Consider the following 21,393-nt stretch of genomic DNA (forward strand, 5'->3'; position numbering starts at 1 on the left):
TAATTTTTCAGTCGAGGAGCAGAGGTCCCTAGGACCATCAAGGGAGAAGAGCAGAGAGCGGGACCCTACTCAGAGAAGCAGTGATGCCTGAAATGGAGGCAGAGATGATGACATGGAGCAATGGAGCAGCTGGAGACTTTAGATCCAGAGAGGGAGAGGGACTGTGTGCCGAAGACCTTGGGGGTACGGGGGAAGGATTGCATGGAGGGGATTGTAGCCATGGCAATGAGATGATATATGACAGAATGAATGTAAAACTAATGTTCTCCCATGTAAACTATCACATAATTCACAATAAAACATTTAAAAAAAAACAAAACAAAAAAACTTTGTTACTGTTCCTAAGTGCACGTGAGTCATTTTCAACTCAAAGAGACCCCTGCAACAGCAGTCGTGCCCATTGGATTTTCTTGGCTGTAATCTTTGTGAAAGCAGATAACCCAGTCTTTCTTCCCGAGCTTGTAGGTGAGTTAGAACTGCCAACTTTTAGCTTAGCAATGGATTGCTTAACTGTTTGCACCACCAGGAATCCTTGATCAAAACTTTGTTGTTATTAAGTGACATCAAGTTGATTCCAACTCACAGTGACCCTGTATAGGGTTTCTAAGGAGCGGCTGGTGGGTTTGAACTACTAACCTTGTGGATAGCAGTCCAGTGCTTATCCAGGAAGTCACTCCAAGAATCCTGATGAAAACTTCAGGGCTTATTAAACAATGTCTCCATGGTGTGTCACACGAATAGTGCTAACCCAAAAGCCCACTGCTACAAAGTCTATTCTGACACACAGTGAACCTGTATAAGGTTTTTGATGTTGCATATCTTAATGGAAGCAGACAGTCTCATCTTTCTCCTGTGATGCAGCTGGTGGGTTTGAACTGCTTATCTTGCTGTTAACAACCCAGTGCTTATCTAACAGTGCCACCAGAGCTCCTACTAATAGTGTTGTTATTGGTGATGGTTGTGTGCCATTGAGTTGGTTCCAACTCATAGTGACCCTGTTTAGGGTTTCTGAGGCTGTAAATCTTTACATGAGCAGCAAGCCTCATCTAGCAGCCCAGTTCATAATCCACTTCGCTACCAGGGCTCCTAATAATAGTTTTAAGTACTTACAAATCCTTCACTGGCGCTGGGTACTGGAAGCTATGTACGCTCAGCAGGGCTGGCTGTGTTTCTGCTGTGAGATACTTTCTAGGACTACAGTTTACTTCCTGCTCTCCTGTCTTTGAAGGCAATCTAGGCAGTGGAAGGCCTGACTGGGCAGCTCTTGAGCTCTCTATTCTGAGTCCAGGGACAAGATGCTCAGCTGCAAAATGGTCATGATTAGAATGCAAATCAGTCCCTTTATCTTTATAAGCAATTGAAAGCTACAAGGCAGTACTGGGGATAAATAGCAATAACATCAATGCATTCTAAATGTGCACACATTTAGATGCGTTCTGCTATACTGATAAAAAGTCTTAAGTACTGACAAGAGGAACTATCTCTTTTCCTACCAATGACTGGGTATTGGTTTTGTTTCACTGGCTTTAAAGTCCTTAAAGGAAATGTATGTACGTGTGGTAAGTATACATGTAACAAAGAATTTACCATTTCACATTTTTAACATGTACAATTCAATAACATTAATTACATTCATCATGCTGTACAACCATCACTACTATTTCCAAAATTTTCCTGTCATCTGGAAAATGATTTTTTTTTAATGCATCTGTACTTAACAGGTATCTGTTGATTCACTTATGAATTATTGCCTTTCTAGTGTGTGGTGCTGTAGGATATGCGCTGGACTGCTAACTGTTCACACCCACCAGCTGCTCCTCAGAAACTCTATGCAGGGTTGTTGAGTTGGAACTGACTCAATGGCACTTAACAACAACAAGTTGGAATATATTTATTGGTATAATTGAAAAATGTTCCTATAATCATTAAAATAAGTTGCTAATTTTTATTTGTTTTATGTTTGATTTACTGCCTGACAATACCGACATTGTGATGGTAAGGGCGAGAGCGGGACTCCAAGGGAATCTCCCTCTGCATCAAATCTCCCTGAAGATGTCCAGGACACCAAGGCCTGAATGTCTGAAAGTGTCTGTCAGGACAAGAGGCTATTTTATATCACTTTCAAGTGAATTACTAATGTGTTTTTATGGAGTGTTTCATCTCTGGATAATCTAATTGTTGTTAAGTGCTGTAGAGTCAGTTTCGACTCAGAGTGACCCTGTATATTGTTTCCAAGGAGTGGCTGGTGAGTTTGAACCACTGACCTTGTAGTATAAACCAACTTTGCAGTCCAGTGCTTATCCTACATTGCCACACCAGGACTCTAGATAATTTAATAAAATTTAGGAAATATAAAGGGAAACTCTAGAATTCCATTAGAAAAATCTGTCCTGATGATATCACATCTTTTGATGAAAAGAAATGAGAAATGCCATCAGCACAGAAATTACTTTCTTTTTCAAACTCAAGGACTGTAACAGGGGACTAGTGGGATGATAGATCCTTTTCAACCAAAGAAGATTTTAGCAGAACTACTCCCAGTTACTGATGAAGTTTGCTCTGGAATTAAATACCGACTCTATTCAATGTAAATGAATAATTCATAAAGTTACACATCTATGAAAATGAACATAACGGGTAGAAAAGCCAGTTTCACACATCTTGAGGAATTGTGAATTTATGTAGTGCAGTAAAAGTAGTTTTTCATGTTTTAGCCTTTAAGCCATCAGTACCATGCACCTACCCCACAGTCCCAACACAAGACTAGATTTGCTTGTCCATGTTTGGGCAGCAAATAGGCTTGAACTCTTCTCTCAGGTTCTCACTTGAACTACAATGTGAAAGCCTGAGGTTTTGCCTTACATTACTATTGTCTACTGTGGAGGAAACAATTGTCTAAAGCCCCTTGCTCTTGATACAAATCTTATTAAACCTGCTTTATTCCCTGTGGAGGAAAACAGTTAACAAGGTGTCCCCTGTTTTCAACCAGGGCAAAAAGCAAAGTGGCCTGGCCACAATTGTATTAATTGTCCAACCTTTTCCCCTAGGTCTGAGTAATAGAGGGCAGAATTGAGAATGTGTTAGTTTTTTTCCTTCCACCTACACTCAAAAAATTTTATGCTCAGAATCCCAAGCATAAAATTCAAGGTCAGTTTAGTAGTCGATGTATATAAAAACCATCTTCATTATAAGAAAAAAATCAATTACTCTTTGAGCCTAAAAACTCACTTTTGTTTATTAACTAAGCAAAGCAATAACAATGACAACCAAAACCTTCTTATTAATCATACCTCGGGTAGATTCAAGAATGTGCCTTTAGTTAGTCTGGATTAACTCAGAATAGACCATCCAAATGAATTGCCTTAAGTGAACATTATCCCATGAACAAAGAAAAATCACTACTTTTCTTTTAATACCCACCTACTTGAGAGGTCAGATTCCCAAGGGATCCATTTGTTGGATTGTTGTTGTTGTTGTTATGTGCAGTGGAGTTGGTTCTGACTCACAGTGACCCTGTACAGGGTCTCCGAGGCTATAAATCTTTACGGGAGCAGAAAGCTTTTCTCCTGCAGAACAGCTGGTAGTTTTTGAACTGCTGACTGTGAGGTTAGCAACCCGATTCATAACCACTACGCTACCAGAGCTCCTTAAACACACTAAATTAGAAGGAGAATGCACTTTTCAACCGGATGGTAGAACCCACCTGTCAGTTGTGAATTAGCACATTCTGCTTTAAGGTTCCAAATGAAATTCTGAAATATACATTTTAGTACTGAACATTAGCAAGATTACAGTGGCTTTCCCTACAGAATGGCTTTATTGTCTTGTAAACGAAAGTTGGTAGGGGAGACATGCTTAAAATAGCTCCGCTCGATATTTTCTTTTTCAGCACTAAAAGAATTAAACTGCCACATAAAAGCACTGGTGGTAAGGGTGAGATGTAGATTATTAACATGTTTACAATTTGTGTGGGGGCTTTAACATATATAAACTGAAACAAAAGGGGACAATGATAAAAATGGAAAAAAGTAGAGTAGCTGATAACAAGGTTGATTCTCATTCATTCTATTCCAGGGGATGAGACCAACCAAGAGAGTGGAGTATTTGCTACCCATAGTGGGCTCTCATCCATGGTGGCACAGCACAATGGTGTGCGCTGTACAGTCATGAGACAGGCTCCAAGTTGCTTGCAACTAATGAAGCCTCAAGCTTCAAGTTGGATTTACATGAAAAATACATTCTGGTTGCTCCAGAGTGATCTCTATAATGGCATCCCTCTCAATCTCCTACATCTCAGTGTTCTCTTGATGGGAAAGGGTTATAGGTAGACAGGAGAACATAATGGCTGAAAAGTGCATCTCATTTTGGCTATGCTTATGGGAAGGGGTCTCCCACAAGGACATGCAAACTAACCCAGGAGCCTAGGGATGAATTCTTGTCAACCTGTAGTAACCTCTTTTGCTATGGGGGAGGAGTTATTAGTTTATATATTCAGGAGATCCTAGCAGGAATGGAGTCACCTGGGGACAGCTTAAATAGGTGCTTGTGACAGCATTCCAACCTACTGTTTACCTTAAGTCCTCAAATAAATGATTACTTGATTTATCCTATCATCAGTCCCCAGTTGGTATAGTAACAGCCAGGCTTCCTCTCCATTTAACTTTTAACAACAGGTTTCAAATCATTTTATTGTCTAAAATCACTTTAAGAAAAATCAGCCAAGTTTCTTAGTAGGAGAAACCACAGTCCCAAGGAAAGATAGGGCTTCTACCCTTCCCTAATCCAGAATTGAGAGGAGTCAAAGGATGGCCTGCCTCCACCTCCACATCTGACTATTTCTTAGGAAATATTCACATCACAGGAGACCTAGCCACACTGCCTCTTAATCATGGCTGGTGGCACTGAGGTGAACTGTGAGCCACCAATAACAAAGAGGCAGGAGACAAAAGGACCTTAGCAGCTAAAGTGAAGAGGGGTAAAAAGAAACCAACAGCACAATACAGAAATCCTGATCGACTCGAAACCCTTAAAAAGAACTGACAGATTCTGAACTCCTTATCTGTCAAAAATAAATAAACTGCAGCCAGTTGGGGGGCCACAGGGCATCCTCTACTCCAGAATAGTGATGATTATGTGGCACCCCATAAAATCTAGATGCTTCTAGAAGGGACAGGAATTTCTAGAGCGAACCCTTGCTGCCCAGCACATGAACTGATGTTTGCCAACTAAGTTCCCTAAGTTGCTGAAGCTACTATGGAAACTGGCAAGGAAACGAGGAATGCTATCTTGACACTATAGTGTACATAGTGATAAAACTATAGCACTAGTCTATCTGGAGGCCTGGCTCCCAGGCTTTAGAGATAAGGCTGCAGAGCTTTGGTGGCCTGTGCAGAGTGTACTGCTGGTACTAATTCCCGAAAATGTCACAGGCACCCCAAAGCCAAAGCAGAGAGGTCATCAAATCCCAGTATAAGAATTGCAACTTTGTGAAAATTGTCATATTCAGTTGGTTAAGTGAAGAGGAGAGAGAAATTATGTTTATTTTTTTCCTTATTATATAGTGTATTACAGAGCAAACTTTGTAGGTATAGGGGGTGATCCTAGAGTCCTGCTGTGTTGCTGTAGCATCAGTACTAGATTGTGAACCACACAGTCTGCAGTTCAAACCCACTAGTTGCTCATTTGAAATCCCATACCAACTTGACAGCACTTAAAAACAACAGCAATCCCTGAATTGATTCTGACTCATAACAAATTCCTATGACTGTAGAACTGCCCCACAGGGTTGGGCTGCTAACCTCAAGTACAGCAGTTTGAATCTACCAGCCACTCTATGGAAGAAAGATGAAGCTTTCTGCTCCCACAAACACTGACAGCCTCAGAAACCCTATACAGGGTCACCATAACTCAGAACTAACCCAGTGGTACACCACCACCACCAGACTGTATGCATCAGTGAAGAGTGACCTATCACTGCCCCAAAGTGGGATTTGCCTTCTTACTGCCAATAGGAATATCAAAAAGGACACATATGAAGCTACTAATCTTATAAAGAGATGAACCAATTTTAAAAAGTAATAAAACAACAACTGATAGGCTCAAGTGATAGGCTAAAAAAAACCCATTATTTTTAGGTAAGACGGCAGTTGGATGAGTCTTGGCAATATAAATAGGGTAATGGGAGTCATCTTGTGCTTTTGAAGACTTTCTGCTGTGGGGTATAGCAGACTATCAAAGTCAAATCAGTAGGAGTCACTGGGGAAACAGAAATGAAGACGGATGACCCTTTGCAGGCCTCTATCTCTGCTCTTTGATGTTGAGTAAACACTAAATCTTCTGTACATACCGCATCAAGAGGTCATATCTAAAGATTTCTGGAGGATGTACCGGAAGCCGTAGTCCATTAGGGGTGAAATGGTTATCTCAAAAGTGTCCTTTTAATAAGACACAGGCAGCAAGACTTTGTCCACACTCAGGTCTCAAATATTACCGGTATTTATACATGAAACCAAAGTCTCACTTCTGAATAGTAAACCTTTACCCAGAGTCAGTATGTTGCCATGAATAAAGTCAGTTCTGAAGAAGAAATTTCTGGGAATTCTTAGGTGTTGATTAGAAACAGAGTATCTAAAAAATAAGTAATAATTTTATTTCATATCATCAAATACTGTGTCCAGCATTGAAAATGGTGTGGGAAATGAGAGATCCAAGTGTTTTCCAGATAACAAAAGCTTGTCCCTATTGTTAGTGCTGACAAGTCGGTTCGATTTCTGACTGCTACAGACCCTGTACAGGCTTTCCTAGGAGTGACTAGTAGGTTTGAACTGCCAACCTTGCTGTTAGCAGGTAAGCAGTCCAGTGCTTACTCTACAGTTCGACACTACCCCTTAAAGTAGTGAAATCTTTTAACTAATTTTCTTATTGAAGTATCTCAAATGTAGTGCACATCCCCCAGGGTTATAAAACAGACTTTGTGTTAAAAAATGATACTTGGCCCTAGAGCAAGACAAATATTATAATCATGGCACTCACTGAAGTATGAAAATTACTTGCCTCCCTAAAATTTTAAATGTAAAATTTTCTTGTGTGTGAGCTTATGTGCTTTTTGGGGGGTGGAGGGGGATGGGGGGGATGTGTTTAGCTAAATTCTCAACCCACTGCCTTTGAGTCAATTCTGACTCATAGTGAGCCTGTATAAGGCTTTCAAGGCTGTACATCTTTATGGGAGCATAAAACCTCATCTTTCTCCCTCCAAGTGGTTAGCGGGTTTAAACTGCTGAATTAGTGGTGAGTGGTCCAGCGCTTATCTTAACAGTGCCACTGTTGTTGTTGTTGTTGTTAAGTGCCATCGAGTCGGGTCCGACCCATAGCGACCCTGTACAGGGTTTCCGAGGGTGTAAATCTTTACGGGAGTAGAAAGCCTCATCTTTCTCCTGCAGAGCGGCTGGTAGTTTCGAACCACTGACCTTAAGGTTTGCAGCCCGGTGCCACTAAGACTTCTTAAATTCTCAAAGGGGCCCAAAAAAGGCAAGGGACCACTGAAATGGACTGCCTTCACAGTGGGGAAGTAGCCTCTTCCCTAGACAAAGCCCAGGGTGTGTGATGTTCTAAGCATCCCTTTCGAGTATCCTGGGTGTTTCTGTTTCCTGCAGTCACTTCCCACCTACCCTGATACTGAAATGCTTTTGTGGGTTCATTCCATTTCTCTTGTCCTCCTACTGCGTTTCTTCCTCCTCGCTGTCATTTCTGACACTGCTCTTTTCCTGTCCTCTGGTATGAGGACAGGTATCACTTGCTTAAAAATCCGTGCAAACTTCTTCTGGTTGGCAGATCAGTCCTGTTCTCTTTTGATTTTCAGCATTCATTGCCAAGGTGATTTCTGCTCAACACTTACAATCTTTTCTAGTTACCTTTGGGTTTGGAGCTATTCTACAAAGTTGAGGATAAGAAATGCCTGATTTCTTAGTAACATTACTAAGAGTAAATTTCCCATAGTTTAATAAGGTGACATGAGAGTTTGACAGCTATCTCTTTCTCTTTTCTCTCTCTCTCCACACATACACACACATACTGATCAACCTATAGTCATACTGATCAACCTATAGTCTATAGACACCTATAAGAAAGTTGAGACGCTTTGTTTCTTTTCCAGTTTATGCAAGTATCTGAAATATCTGCAGCCCCAGCCTGAGCTGAGATTTGCAAGACACATTTAGAGCTTGCTCAGCATGTACTTTCCATCATGTTCTATAAATGGGATGCTGCTAAATGAGCCGTAATGAGAGACTAGAAGCAATGTTGCTGCCTCTTCTTTACTGGTAGATTATGACAGTGTGCAAAGTAAAAAGAAGGGAGACGAAGGAGGCAGGTGAGTCTCAGAATGCTGGACAATGTGATGTGCTTGAGGTGACAGAACCATAAAGAAGCACAGCACTTGCCCAGTACTGAGGAAGTACCACAGCTCAGTATCCTGAGGCATCAAACAAATGTTACAGTTGCTTTATCCCACCACAAAAGACAAGAGGTCCTAAAAATGCCCTAAAAACACTCCCATTTCTTAGTCATGGATACTGTTTTGTAGTAGGTAGGGTCGGGGTAAATAGCTGATTCACATTTTGCGGAACTAAAAGTGACAGTGCCATGGAAAACAGAGATAGAAACCAAAAGAGCCAGAAATAGCAGACCTCAGGTGTCACGAAAATACCTGAATTCAAAATGTATAAACATAAAGCATGCATGGAAATATCAGATCTCCAAAAACTGACACAAGTGAAAATATTAAAATAAAAAGATGAGCCATACATGTCCCATAAGTATAATAAGTAATAAGTCATAAGTAATAGTAGCAAGTGTTTGGTCCATCTCATTTCATAAACTGCTCAGTTGTCCTGTCTCTGTGGCAGTGTTATGGGTGTCCAAACTTGTGAGCACGATGAATGTGCCTGTCCAGTCCCTTACCTCATTGCAGTCGCTGGCTGTGACGTGTGAAGGCTGGGCTTCTTCGTTTAGTGGCTCAATCACTGTCACCTCTGCAAACTCCTCCACAGATTCTTGAAACTCAGGTAGGGACCGTCGTCCATAACGCTTCCCACCTCTAACATATTTGGGTTGAGCTTCTGGTGAGCAGTCTAGGCAAGGAGACAAGAGTCGAGGCCACATTACATGACAATCTCAGTTCTTAGTTGACACAGTCTCTTATACCTGGCTCAAAATAAACCGCCACCATTTGTCAGTTGTGGTGAAAGTGGGCGTATAGGAGCCATCAGGTCAGATGCAAAGCAGAGTTGCTAATTCTGAATGATTCCTAGCATCTGGAGTATGTATCTTTATATAAAGGAAGCTTTGCAAAAACAGCAGCAAGGGATTGGGTTTAAGTACAGATTTAAGAACTGGACAGAAGGGAGAGCTGTGTTTTTTCTTCTGTTTATTGGGCTGGGATTTTATGAAGAGAAGGGGTAAAGAGAGAAAGACAGAAGTATCAATAGCATACTTCTGGTGTGGCCCTGTGGATCAGCACTATGAGTGACAGATCAGCAGTTCAAACCTATCAGCTGCTCCTTGGAAACTGTATACAGGGTTGCTATGAATCAGAACCGACTCGATGGCACATAACAACAACAATAACAACTAACATGAAAGTCTTTGAAAATGATTAAAATACCAACCATTCCAGTGCTGTAAAGTTAGTGCCCATACAATCAGTCTGAAACACACCCTTCTCTTACCTGAATTAACTCCTTTGTTAACTACCCTCCTTTCTGATCTAACAAACAAGCAGGACGACAGAACAAAGAAACCAACCCAGTGGATTCCAAACAATTAATGACAGTAATCCCTTATATGAAGCCTGGCATCAAGATCTCATTATAAAATTAAAAGCTGGAGAATAAATAGCAAATGAGAAGAAACATTACGGGAAAAAAATGGCGTTTTGTTCTCTTCATGGGCTTCAGTGTTGCACAATAAAAAGGAATATGCAAACGAGAAGAGTCATCTCTTGACCTTAAAGAAAGGCATCATCAGCCTTTTAGCAAAAACGCCTCAAGGTCAATGTTTACCACCACCACCACCATCACCGCTGCCACAGCCACCACCACCAGCTACAAACTAACCTTTATCTACAGGGGGTAATTTTAAAGCAATAAAGTAAATACTTCACTCTATTCAAATGCCTTCTCAGAGATACTTTAGCAACTTGTAGAGTCTTAGGATAATAAAATATTCCATCAAAATACAAAAGACACAATGCCTTGAATTCAGTTGTCCATGCAGACATACTGCTTCTCTGAAGAACACAGTATGTGTTCTATCTGAGTACAACAATCTTAATGAGATATGTCTGAACTCAGATATGTAGATTTTTGGATGAGTTATGTACACTTTTCATCAAAACAGGGATAGTCGACCAGTCTAAAACTAAAGGAACCAAACCCTTCCTTTATTGTCACTGAAACCATCATACAGATGAGACAGTACTTTCCAGCTTCCCTGGGAGGACTGGTGACCCTGTTTGACTAACCACCCCTTCCCGAAAACACTCTTCCTCTGGGTACAAGCTCAGGCTTCACTACATTCACTAATGCAATCAAAAGAATTCTGAAAATGATCAGCAAAGCTCAGAGTGAAGTATTTATGCTAGCTATATAATTTCTAGCGATATTTATAGCCAGGTTTTAAAAAGTCCCAGCCAAGTTATTTTATTAGGTCTAGTGATTCTCTTACAGGAAGTGTTTAAGCATACAAAATTTATATTGAAAATCGCATGCATATTTAAAGGTACCTTTTATCAGAAGAGAGTGTGTCAGCTTGTGAGCATTCAGGAGCGGCCCAGACACCCGAGCTCCTTGTTGGCAGCTGACACCCACAGATGCTAGTCAGATAAAAGGCAATGTAGAATCATCCTTAATTTATGACATATTCTTAAATTTTTGTGGCAGACAACAAGATACACCATTAGTGACGAAGGGAGCTCAGAAAAGATTGAAAGCAGAAGTTAGAAACTCTAAAAATGGAACATGGATTTTCACAGTGTGAAAACAGAATCTGGCCTGGGGTGGCCATGGCAAAAGAACTTATAATGCAAGCTGCACTTTCTCAGAGGAGAAAATGTAGTGTGCGAAAAGCAGGGCTTAGAACTGGTCCTTCCCAGTTTAGCCATGGCCGACGCAGCAAAACTGGAACTGGCCTGAATTTTTAAAATTTGGGTAAATCATAAAAATAACCAGATCAGGAAAAATTGTGGGCTAAAGCCCTGGAATGGTAGATGAGGAAGAAGACTAGTGAGCCCTTTCAGGTTCCTGATGCAGGAGACTGGGTGACTGTCAGGACTCTGGAGAGTGACATTCAAAGTGGTGTGGTCGACTGCCATCTTTGAGCAGGGTACCACTGTTTCTAAGTCCATCAAGAGATTTGGTTGTTATGCAACATGCACACTAAAAATGAGATGGTTTTGTTTTCTAAAACACCATTTAAGTTTCTATCCAGGTGTGTCAGCCTGTAATTTTTCTGTTCTGGTACACTCACATTTTAGAAATTGGGGACCATTCCAGTTTTACTTCACTGGCCATGACTGAACCGGGAAGAATGAGTTTGAAGCCCAGGTGAAAAGTACCTCTCTTTAAAACTCCAATCTGATTTCATCTAAAACCCACCCAGGGAATGTAATGGTTATCTTGCTATTTGCTACTAAATATACCACAAAGTAAGGAGCTCTGGTAGCGTAGTGGTTATGAAAAGGGCTGCGAACTGCAAGATCAGCAGTTCGAAACTACCAGCTGTTCCACGGGAGAAAGATGAGGCTTTCTGCTCCTGTAAAGATTTACAGCCTTGGAAACCCTGTACAGGGTCGCTATGAGTTGAAACTGACCCCATAGCACATGACCACCACCCACCACCATACCACAAAGTATATGAAGCAGTGATGGATTTTAAACAGTGCATTTTCTCAACAATAGAAAGTAATATATTGTGAACCATAGGGGATTATATGGGGTGTTGGTTTATTTATTTGCTTATTTATTTTTGCACTGCCATAAACTTTTTTTTGTCTGTTTATAACCACCAATTTTGAGCACCTATCTTTCGCAGAATGGACATACATCACAAAGCCACATTAAACTGTATAATCTTGTTGGAATAAAGTCATTAATTAGGATACACAAAGGAAGTACAAGGCATTAAGCTTTCCTCATCATTACACTTCCAAAACCATCCAGGTGACCAAGGAATGAAGACCAATCACACCATTTATAATAGTGCTGCAGGATCAGCATGGGACTGCCAACCGCACGGTCAACAGTTCAAACCCACCAAGTGCTCCTCAGAAACCTTGTACAGGGTCACTATGAGTCGGAACTGACTCAATGGCACTTAACAACAACAACAACATTTATAAAAAGTCACCTCTTAGGCTTTCAGGTTGTCACATCCTTCTCCTACTTAGAGCATTTGCCCAAATAATAAGAGGGGAAGAAATACAGCAAAGATACAAAAGTCCAGATAGGACACTTGGGGTCAACAATCACTGTTTTTGTGAAGCATCTGAAAACTCGATGAGTCTCATTAAAAATCTTAGTCAGAGCTTCAGAAGTCAGTAGCAGCAGTCTACCAAAAGGGAGGCCACAGTGAGGATTCAAAGATGGTCTTGCACACCCAAATGAAAACTGCCTTACATCCCTTATCATGCCCACTGGAAAAGTGGCAAAAATGCAGACCTGGGCCAAACCTTATTTACTTTATGAGCACACCCAGATGTACCTTGCTTATTTCAGGGTTTCATTCTATCTATGCTAGGTAATATGAGGTTATTTAGTTTATTTCAAAATAAAATTGTTGACATCACATAGCTTCCTTTAATATATTCCAAGGTAACTTCTCCAATCATGTGCTCCAAGGAGGCAGAGGAAATGCCAGTGAAACAATTTAGGAGAACTGCCTCACCTCAGGTGTCTTAGTTCCTTGAAAGAAAGTGTGTTTATAATTCTACCTCTATTGTCAAGTTTCCAAGTCATTCTCCCTTCTTTCGTATTTTCCATTTCTCCTATTTGGCATCACTACAGAAGAATAAGGATGGGCTTTGAAGGAAAACAGAGGAGCCCAGACTGCCTAGAGGAGTCTCAGATACCGTCCCTAGAGAGCTTATTATAAAAATACCAATTAGAGCACAGTAGCTTTGAGGCACTTCTACCTGACCAAGCTTAGATGGCCTATGCTTTCTTCCACAAACCAAACACGTGGTTTGAATAGGAGAAAACAGAGAAACCTGGATTCGATCCCCTTAAGGTTGCTGGAGTAATACGGAAACAACTAACAGAGCCTGTTATAGAGCAAGTGGCCAAAAAAGAAAAAAAATTATAATTGGGATATTCAGAAGATGAAAAAAGCACACTGTTCCTTCCTTCCCTAGAAATTAAGCTAATTCTGAATTCTCAGAGACTTCACTGTTTACTCCACATCTCATCTGTCCCAAGATAATGGACCAGAATCAGAATGAATCACCAGACTTTAAACCAGAAGGTCTCATACCTATAAAGAAAACTGAAATACAATGCCAGGGAGAATGGTCACTTGGAAGGGAAAAGCTAGATGGGAAAATAACCAACACTTGAGTACCTACCCATTCTGCTCCCAGCTCTCTTCCCAAACACAGCTCCCCCAACTGCAGACTGAGCAGTACTTTGTACTCTAGCCACCTATGTGATACTGATCATTACCTCCAAGACTCACCTCTCCTAAACCTTCAGCATGGATGGCCAAAGGCTAAGTAAGCAGGAATCAGGAAGAAGCTGAAATAGCTACCCAGGAGCCTAAGTACTATCTTACAAAATCAAATGTTTTTTTTTTTCAGAAGTCACAAGCGTAGGACATGGAGTGAAGTGGCACCCATACCACATACACAGGATGGTAATGGAGATTCTCAAAGAGAACATCATTGAATACCTGCCATGGGCAGAGCATTATGTTGTACCTGTTAAGGATAAGTTGGATAGTTTGTCACTTTTTGATTCATACTTCTGGCTCCCCCAAATGACCTGAGGATACTTTCAAAAAAGAAGAAACTCCTGCTCTTATGGTGCTGATATTCTTATTTTGGAACTGCTTGTGAAGACCTTTGTTTCTGCTCCCCTTCCTGCCCCATTTAGCTAGCCTGGTAAACCATTCCCAGAGACACCACCACGCTTCAAAGAACTGCAGCACACAGGTGATGCTTGTCTGAGGCCCTTTCCTACATTTCTGCCAAGTTTACAGGATTTCTGAAGCCTTTTAAAAATAGATGAAACTGAAAAGGAAGCTTACTTGAGATCAGGCAGTCCATGCAGCCAGTGAGCATTCCCCCAACGCTGCTGTATATTTCCACCTCCTTGCCTACTCTGACACACCCGACTCAGGGAGGAATTCCAATGACAGTTTCTAAATAAGAGACATATGAAGAGAAGGAATTGAAGGGGAGGATATTACCAAGACCAAGAGGGAAAGACCTAGAGACTTAGAAAGACTAGATAAAAAACCAAAGAGAGGCAGAGGAAGATAAGAAGAAATGGAATCAGCCAAAGAGAGAAGGGCAGAGACGTATGGGCTTTGGAGGGAGGAGGAGAGTCTGAAGCCAAGAAAGACAGATGTTATTGTTAAGTGCCGCCAAGTCGATTCTGACTCATAGCGACCCTGTATAGGGTTTCTAAGGAGCAGCTGGCGGATTTGAATCGCCAACCTTGCGGTTTACAATCCAGTGCTGGTAATACAGCACAATACCAGGAGTCCTAGAGAGACAGATTAAGACAAAAGTGGGGAAGAGTGGAAGAGGAGACCAAAGAGGAAAGGAAGAACAGAGGTGAAGGTGTCTATGGAAAGATGCCAAGGGTGGGATGGAAGGTTGTTGTTAAGTGCTGTCAAATTAGTTCTAACTCATAGCAACCACTGTATAGGGTTTCCAAGGAGCAGCTGATGAGTATGAAATGCCAACATAGCAATTCAAATGACCTGGAGATCCAGTGCTTGGGGGATCGAAAAGGTGAAGGGAGAAGAGAAGACAAGAGAGAATGAACAGCATAAAAAAGTCATCAGAGGAGAGCCATCTGCCATTATCCGCCATTCTCTTCCTTCCCAGTGTGCTCCCTACCTCCACAGGAGTTCTTGGGCAAGCAGCCTCACCATCCCATGGTTCGATATACACACAGCCCTTTACACCACACCTGTTCCCAGAAACCACTAGCACTAAGGTCTACAATGACCTCTCTTCTAGAATCTCCCACAACAGCCAGATGTTCAATTTGGGCTTTCAAGTCCTCCCTTGATGTTAGCCAGTGGACAGAATTTCAATGCAGTCTCTGTATCTGTTCTCACCAGTCTCTGAATGATGCTTCTTGTGGAACATGGGCTTCTGGACACAAAGCTAGTGGGGTACCATCTGACCTCAGAAGGAGGCCTTGAGGAAAAGGTTAGCACCCTCACTCCAAGGCAGCCCAAGATGGAGTGGCAGCCTCCAGAGCTGACTGATCTAAAATAGCTGAAAACCTGTCCAAGCCTTTTCATGGGAGGATGAGCTTGCTGACCTCTGTTAGTAAGACCTGCATCTTGAACCGTTTTTGGGAAGGAGGTAGAGATTTCCATTTCACTTAACTGAATTCTCACCTTGATTCAAGGCTCAGCTCATAACTCTTCTTTCTAATAACCTCTTGGCTCTACTTTTATAGAATCCTTTCTCCGATGACTAGTTCAGACTCCTGGTGTGGTGCTGTAGGATGAGCACTGGACTGCAAACCACAAGGTCAGTAGTTTAAACCCACCTGCTGCTCCTCAGAAACCCTATACAGGGTCACAGTGAGTCAGTACCAACTTAACACTACTTAGTAACAACAAATGACCAGTGCAACAACTAGTGTACTGTCTGTAGCTCCCATTTTAATAATGATCATGTTAACATTTTTCTAAAAGCATTTTATGTGTCAGAAGGACCTACTGAGCTGGGTAGCATGGCTTCAAGGAAAGAGCTTGGGCTTGAGCATCTAACTGACTTGGATCCCAGCACACTGTTCTTACCAAGGTTAGGACTATTTAACCTCTGTAAGGCTCAGTTTCCTCATCTAGAGGGATGGAAAGCAATACAATCTCCCATAAGTGGCTGCCAGAATCACAGGCTCAAGTTCATCATTCTCTGTCTAGCATAAACTGTCCCAAGAATACAGGAAAGTGCAAAGCTACTCTGATCCTTCCTCCTAGAGTTTCTGTGTGGGCTAGTAGCAGCCCTGAAGCTGATGGTCAGGGAAAGTCACCCAGCCTGGGGGTTTTGTCTGACCAAGGCCAGGAGGCCAGGAGGCCAGGAGGCCAGGAGGCCAGGAGGTCAGGAGGTCAGGAGGAATCTCACAGTATTCAGTCTCTCTGCAAATGCCTAATGATGTTATCCAGTTCGCCATCTCAGAAACTGGAGCTGCTCGGATCTCATTCTTGTCCTAATTCTCTCTTCTGTGTTAGTTTCCTTTCACTTCAGCTCACTGAAGTGAAGGACACAGAGATTCTCTAAGCCATCTTGCAAAAATTATCATCTTCATGTTGCTTGCTTGGAAGCCTTCTTAGACACTCACTGGAGTTGCAATAAACTTAAAATAACTGCACAACTTCCAAGTAAATGGTTTCATTATCAAAATCCTCACCAACACTATTTATTTAGTTTTAAATACATTTTTTTCTTTTCTTTTTTGCATATCATTTACAAAAAGATTTCCTTTGTACCCTTAGTGAAACTGTCATAACAGTAAGTATTCTTCTATTTGTTGTTGTAATTGTTAAGTGCCATCAAGTCTGTTTGACACCTAGCAATCTGGTAGAGGGGTTCTGAGGAGTGACTGGTGGGTTTGAACCACTGACTTTGATATTAGCACTCCAGTGCTCATCCTACAGCACCATACCAGAACTTCTATGTTGTTGTTAAGTGCCACTGAGTCAGTTCTGACTTATACCGACTCTGTACAGGGTTTCCAAAGAGCAGCTGGTAGGTTTGAACTGCTAACCTTGCAATTAGTAGTTAACTACAGCAGCACACCAGCAGAGTTTAATAGTTGCTTACTCTTTGTTTGCACAGATACTTACTTAGTCAATATGTACTATCAAATATCAACGCTTGCAGGGAGCTCTGGTAGTGTGGTGGTTACAAATCGGGTTGCTAATCATGTCTTTAGCTGGAATCTAGTAGACATTTTACAAGAGAAAGATGAGGTTCTCTGTTCCTATAAAGATTTACTGCCTCGGAAACCCTATATAGGAACCGACTCAACGGCACACCACACCACTTATTCTTGCTATATATATTTTTTCACTATCATAAATGAATATCCTTAGCATACATTGGTGGCGCAATGGGGATCTGTAGGATAAGCACTGTACTGTGAGCCACAAGGTTGGTGGTTTGAACCCACCAGTCATTTCATAGGCAAAAGAGAACACTTTCTGCTCTTGCAAAGATTTACAGCCTTGGAAACTCTATACAGGGATGCAGTGAGTCAGAACTGACTCAACAACACTTGACAACAAAAACATCCTTATACACACATCATTGTACAGTTTAGTAATTATTTGTATAGCATACAAATAATTGAAATTGGCATTGGAAAAAGGGTTTTTTTTTTTTTTTTACAGTTCTTGATGCTTGTTGTCTCATTTGATTCTAGAAAGGTTCTATTATTATACCTGATGACCAGGAGGTCATGAGTTTTTCTAACTCCCCAAGACTTTATAAACACCTCTTCACAAAACGGACACCCTTTTGTTATTATTACTGGTGATGGTGGTGGAACTGATTTTGCTCTGCTTTTAACTTCTAGAGACTATCTATAGTCCTCACTGTTAGCATCTCACAAACACCAAGGGAATAGGAGACTAGGTTCTTACTTCTCTTACTCAACTGAGAGGGCAACAGAACAAGCCCCTTGTGCCATCTGTGTACTGCCATTGTCATGGAATCAGTCCCAATTCATGGGGACCCCATGTGTAACAAAGTAGAACTGTGCTTCATATAGTTTGTTTGTTTATTAAATTATTATAATTTTGTTGTACTTGTTGAGAATATACACAGCAAAACATATATCATTTCAACAATTTCCACATGTACATTTAGTGAAATTGTTTACGTCCTTCAAGTTGTACAATCATTCTCATCCTCCTTTTCTGAGTTGTTACTCTCCCACTGATATAAACTCATTACTCCTTAAGATTCCTATCTAATCTTTCAAGTTGCCATTGTCACTTTCATCCCCTATAGATCTATTCTTAAAAGAGTATAATGCTCAAGACAGGCATTTTTCATTAGTTAGGCTAACTTTGTGTTTGTTTTAGAAGACTTCAAGGGATATTTTTGGCTTAAGGTTTGAAGAACATCTCAGATGATGAGGATTTAAAAATGAATGTGTTTACTTGGAAGTTCATGGTTCGTCCAACCTCCATGGCCTCAGAAATCTGGAGTCCATGAAAACCTGAAATTGTGTTCTACATTTTTGCCCTTTTGATCATGATTCTTTTAAAAAATCTTTGTTCAAAATGTTCAGTTAGAGTCCCCTGGTACCATCTAGTCTTTAGGGTATCATGGCAAAGGAGGAAGTTCCTCAGGAGGCAATGAAGCCACACATTCCATTTCCTCTTCCTATTCCTGACTCTCCTGTATCCTCTGTTGCTCCAGGTGAATACAGAACTATTGTTGTTTCTTGGACGGTTACTTGCAAACTTTAACTCCAGGAAATACACAACTAACTGGCACAGAAGTATTCAGCACATTACTAGGACATTTAATTGGGATATCCCATGAAACCATGACCCTAAACCTCCAAACCAGGAAACCAAATCCCATGAGGTATTTGGTTGTATATAACTCTTTACTGTTTTGAATATATCATACAACTTTTGCTAATTCAACCTTTATAGGTATATAAGTTATTGGAAGCAATTACAATAATTGGCTGTGCTGTCTACCCTTAATTAACGTGATAGTTTAGTCACTGTTAAAGCTCCAAAGGGTTTTCAACAGCTGGGTTTTTTTTTGTTTTTTTTTTCAGAAGTAGACCAGAACACCAGGCCTTTCTTCTGTGGCCCCTGGGTAGACTGAAAATGTTACCCTATCAGTTTGTAGACAAATGTGTTAACTATTTGGACCATTTAGGAACCCCATCAGTGTATATTAATCCACTGCCGCTGAGGTGATTCCGACTCATAGTGACCCTCTTTACAGAAGCAGAAGGCCTCATCTTTCTTCCTTGGAATGGCTGGTAGTTTTGAACCTTGGTCCTTGTGGTTAGCAGTCCAAAGCTTAATCCACTGCACCACCTTCTGTATCTAATACTTCCTAAAACAGGGGCCTCATTCAGACTTCAACACCTGCCCTCTGAACTTAGTTTCAAACACAAATCTTCAATCACTACAAGTCAAGATCTAGTCCAAGCTCTCATCATAGGATCTGCTTCAATGTGCAACTGCTAAATGATAGTGAAAGGATAGCTTATCATTTATGGGCTTCCCTAGAAATAGAAAGGTATGTTACCTAAAATTACTACCACCACCATCCCCTCAAAAGAAAAAAAACCTTGCACTGAAACAATGCCTAATCCTCTATCGCTAATGATTTGGTTTTTCCAAACCTATGCTTTTCCTCACTGATAAACAAAGGACAGTGATTTCCTGTGACCCACACCAGGGAAAGAAAGGGCCTCCTGTATTATGCGAACATCTACAGTACAGAGAGCTAATGCAAGATGCATCAAACGAGGGCCAAACCTCTGGAGAGCAGACCCAGACAGCATTTTGATGCCATGTAGCTTTGAGTCTGTGCCAGCATTTCTACTATCAAAATCCCACCCTTCCAAGCCGTAACACATTGAAAGTACCACTAACAACTGAAGTGTTGTCTTTCTTTTATTCCAGGAAAAGCACTTAAAAATTAAATGGCACATACAAGGGAGGGATGGTACTTACAGGGCTAATCAGTATGGAATTAACAAGGACTTTTTCTACCCAAATTCATTTTTCTGTCCTTTTCTGAATTTCAGCATTTTGAGGGCATAGGGGTGGGGAGGAAGGGTCTTCTCATTTACTTTAAGTGGTAAAAAGCTAAGAGTCTTAGAATTATAAATATTAGTGTTAAAAAGGATACTGAAAATAATCAAATCCATACCTCCTAATCTTAAAAACAACAGCAACAGTTATAAAAGGCAGAGACCAAGACTAAGGAAATAATTCATTTAATTCCATTAGAGCCTTGTTCTTATATCATTTTTATTAGAGATATATGAAATATACTGAATATTTGTCCTTAGGAAGCAAAATTTTACAGTGTCAATTTATGGAGATAGAGTTTTACAGAAACACAAAGCAAGCTTTTCTGGTGGATTTGGATAATGTCACTGGATATTAACTGTCACTGAATAACGACAGTTCATTTGGTCATTTGTCATTTAGCTACTAGGAAACAATGTAATCAAGTGTTGGAACTGAGAGAAATGTTTAAAAACTTTCAGTGCTTGTACAACCACTTTTCTATAAAAGTAAAGATTTGTCATAGTGACCCTGCATAGGGTTTCCAAGGAGCAGCTGGTAGGATTGAACTGCCAACCTGTGGTTCAAACTGACCTTGCAGTCCAGCACATTATCCTGCAGCACCACATCAGGACTCCTGTGAAGACTTATACCCTCAGAAACCCTGTACAGGGCTGCTATGATTTGGAACTGACTGGATGGCATACAGCAGCAGTCAAATAGTGCTGAGGATGAGGGCACAAGTGTCCGTGTCCTAACTAACGATGGAAGGAAACCCACTCCTGCTCCATCTCACTGCCTCTGGCCATTTGCCAGAATCCTTTGGCCAGGCTGTACTGGTTGAGGACAGGGTTTGCCCCACCTCATTCATTTGATGGTCACATCCTTAAAAGAAAGCCTCTTTGAATTACATCCGATGGTGATACTTCTACCATTATCTGTGAGACTTCAATGAAGCTACTTCCCTCAGTTTCCTCATCAATAAAATGACAGGGGTCCTTTCCAGACCTATGGTCTTAGTTACACAGCACAGTAAATGTAATTGTTGTTGTTGTTAGGTACTATCAAGTCAGTACCGACTCACAGCGACCCTATGCACAAAGGAACGAAACACTTCTTGGTCCTGGGCCAACCTCACAATTGTTGCCACGCTTGAGCCCACTGATTCTGCCACTTTGCCAATCCATCTCACTAGGGGTCTTCCTCTTTTTCTCTGACCTTCCACCTTACCTAACATAATCTCCTTCTCCAGCGACTGGTCCCTCCTGACCAGTCTGAAGTATGAGAGATGAAGTTTGGCCATCCTGGCCTCCAAAGAGCACCCTGGCTGTACTTCCTCCAACACAAATCTATTGGTTCTTTTGGTAGCCCATGGCACTTTCA

At 41.1% G+C, this 21,393-nt stretch overlaps 1 protein-coding gene across 4 annotated transcripts in view; it reads right to left on the reverse strand.

Moving 5' to 3' along the window:
• The window catches only part of NIN (ninein (GSK3B interacting protein)), a 137,700-nt gene that overhangs the window by 78,776 nt on the left and 37,531 nt on the right, over window positions 1-21,393 (reverse strand). For all 4 annotated transcript variants that reach the window (XM_006872341.1, XM_006872344.1, XM_006872342.1 and 1 more), the window contains exon 5: window positions 8,959-9,128. In XM_006872341.1, coding sequence (XP_006872403.1) covers window positions 8,959-9,128 — 170 coding nt within the window. The remainder of the gene's footprint in view (window positions 1-8,958; window positions 9,129-21,393) is intronic.

This window comes from Chrysochloris asiatica, unplaced genomic scaffold (assembly GCF_000296735.1).
Source record: "Chrysochloris asiatica unplaced genomic scaffold, ChrAsi1.0 scaffold00194, whole genome shotgun sequence".
NCBI classification, from domain to species: Eukaryota; Metazoa; Chordata; class Mammalia; order Afrosoricida; family Chrysochloridae; genus Chrysochloris; species Chrysochloris asiatica.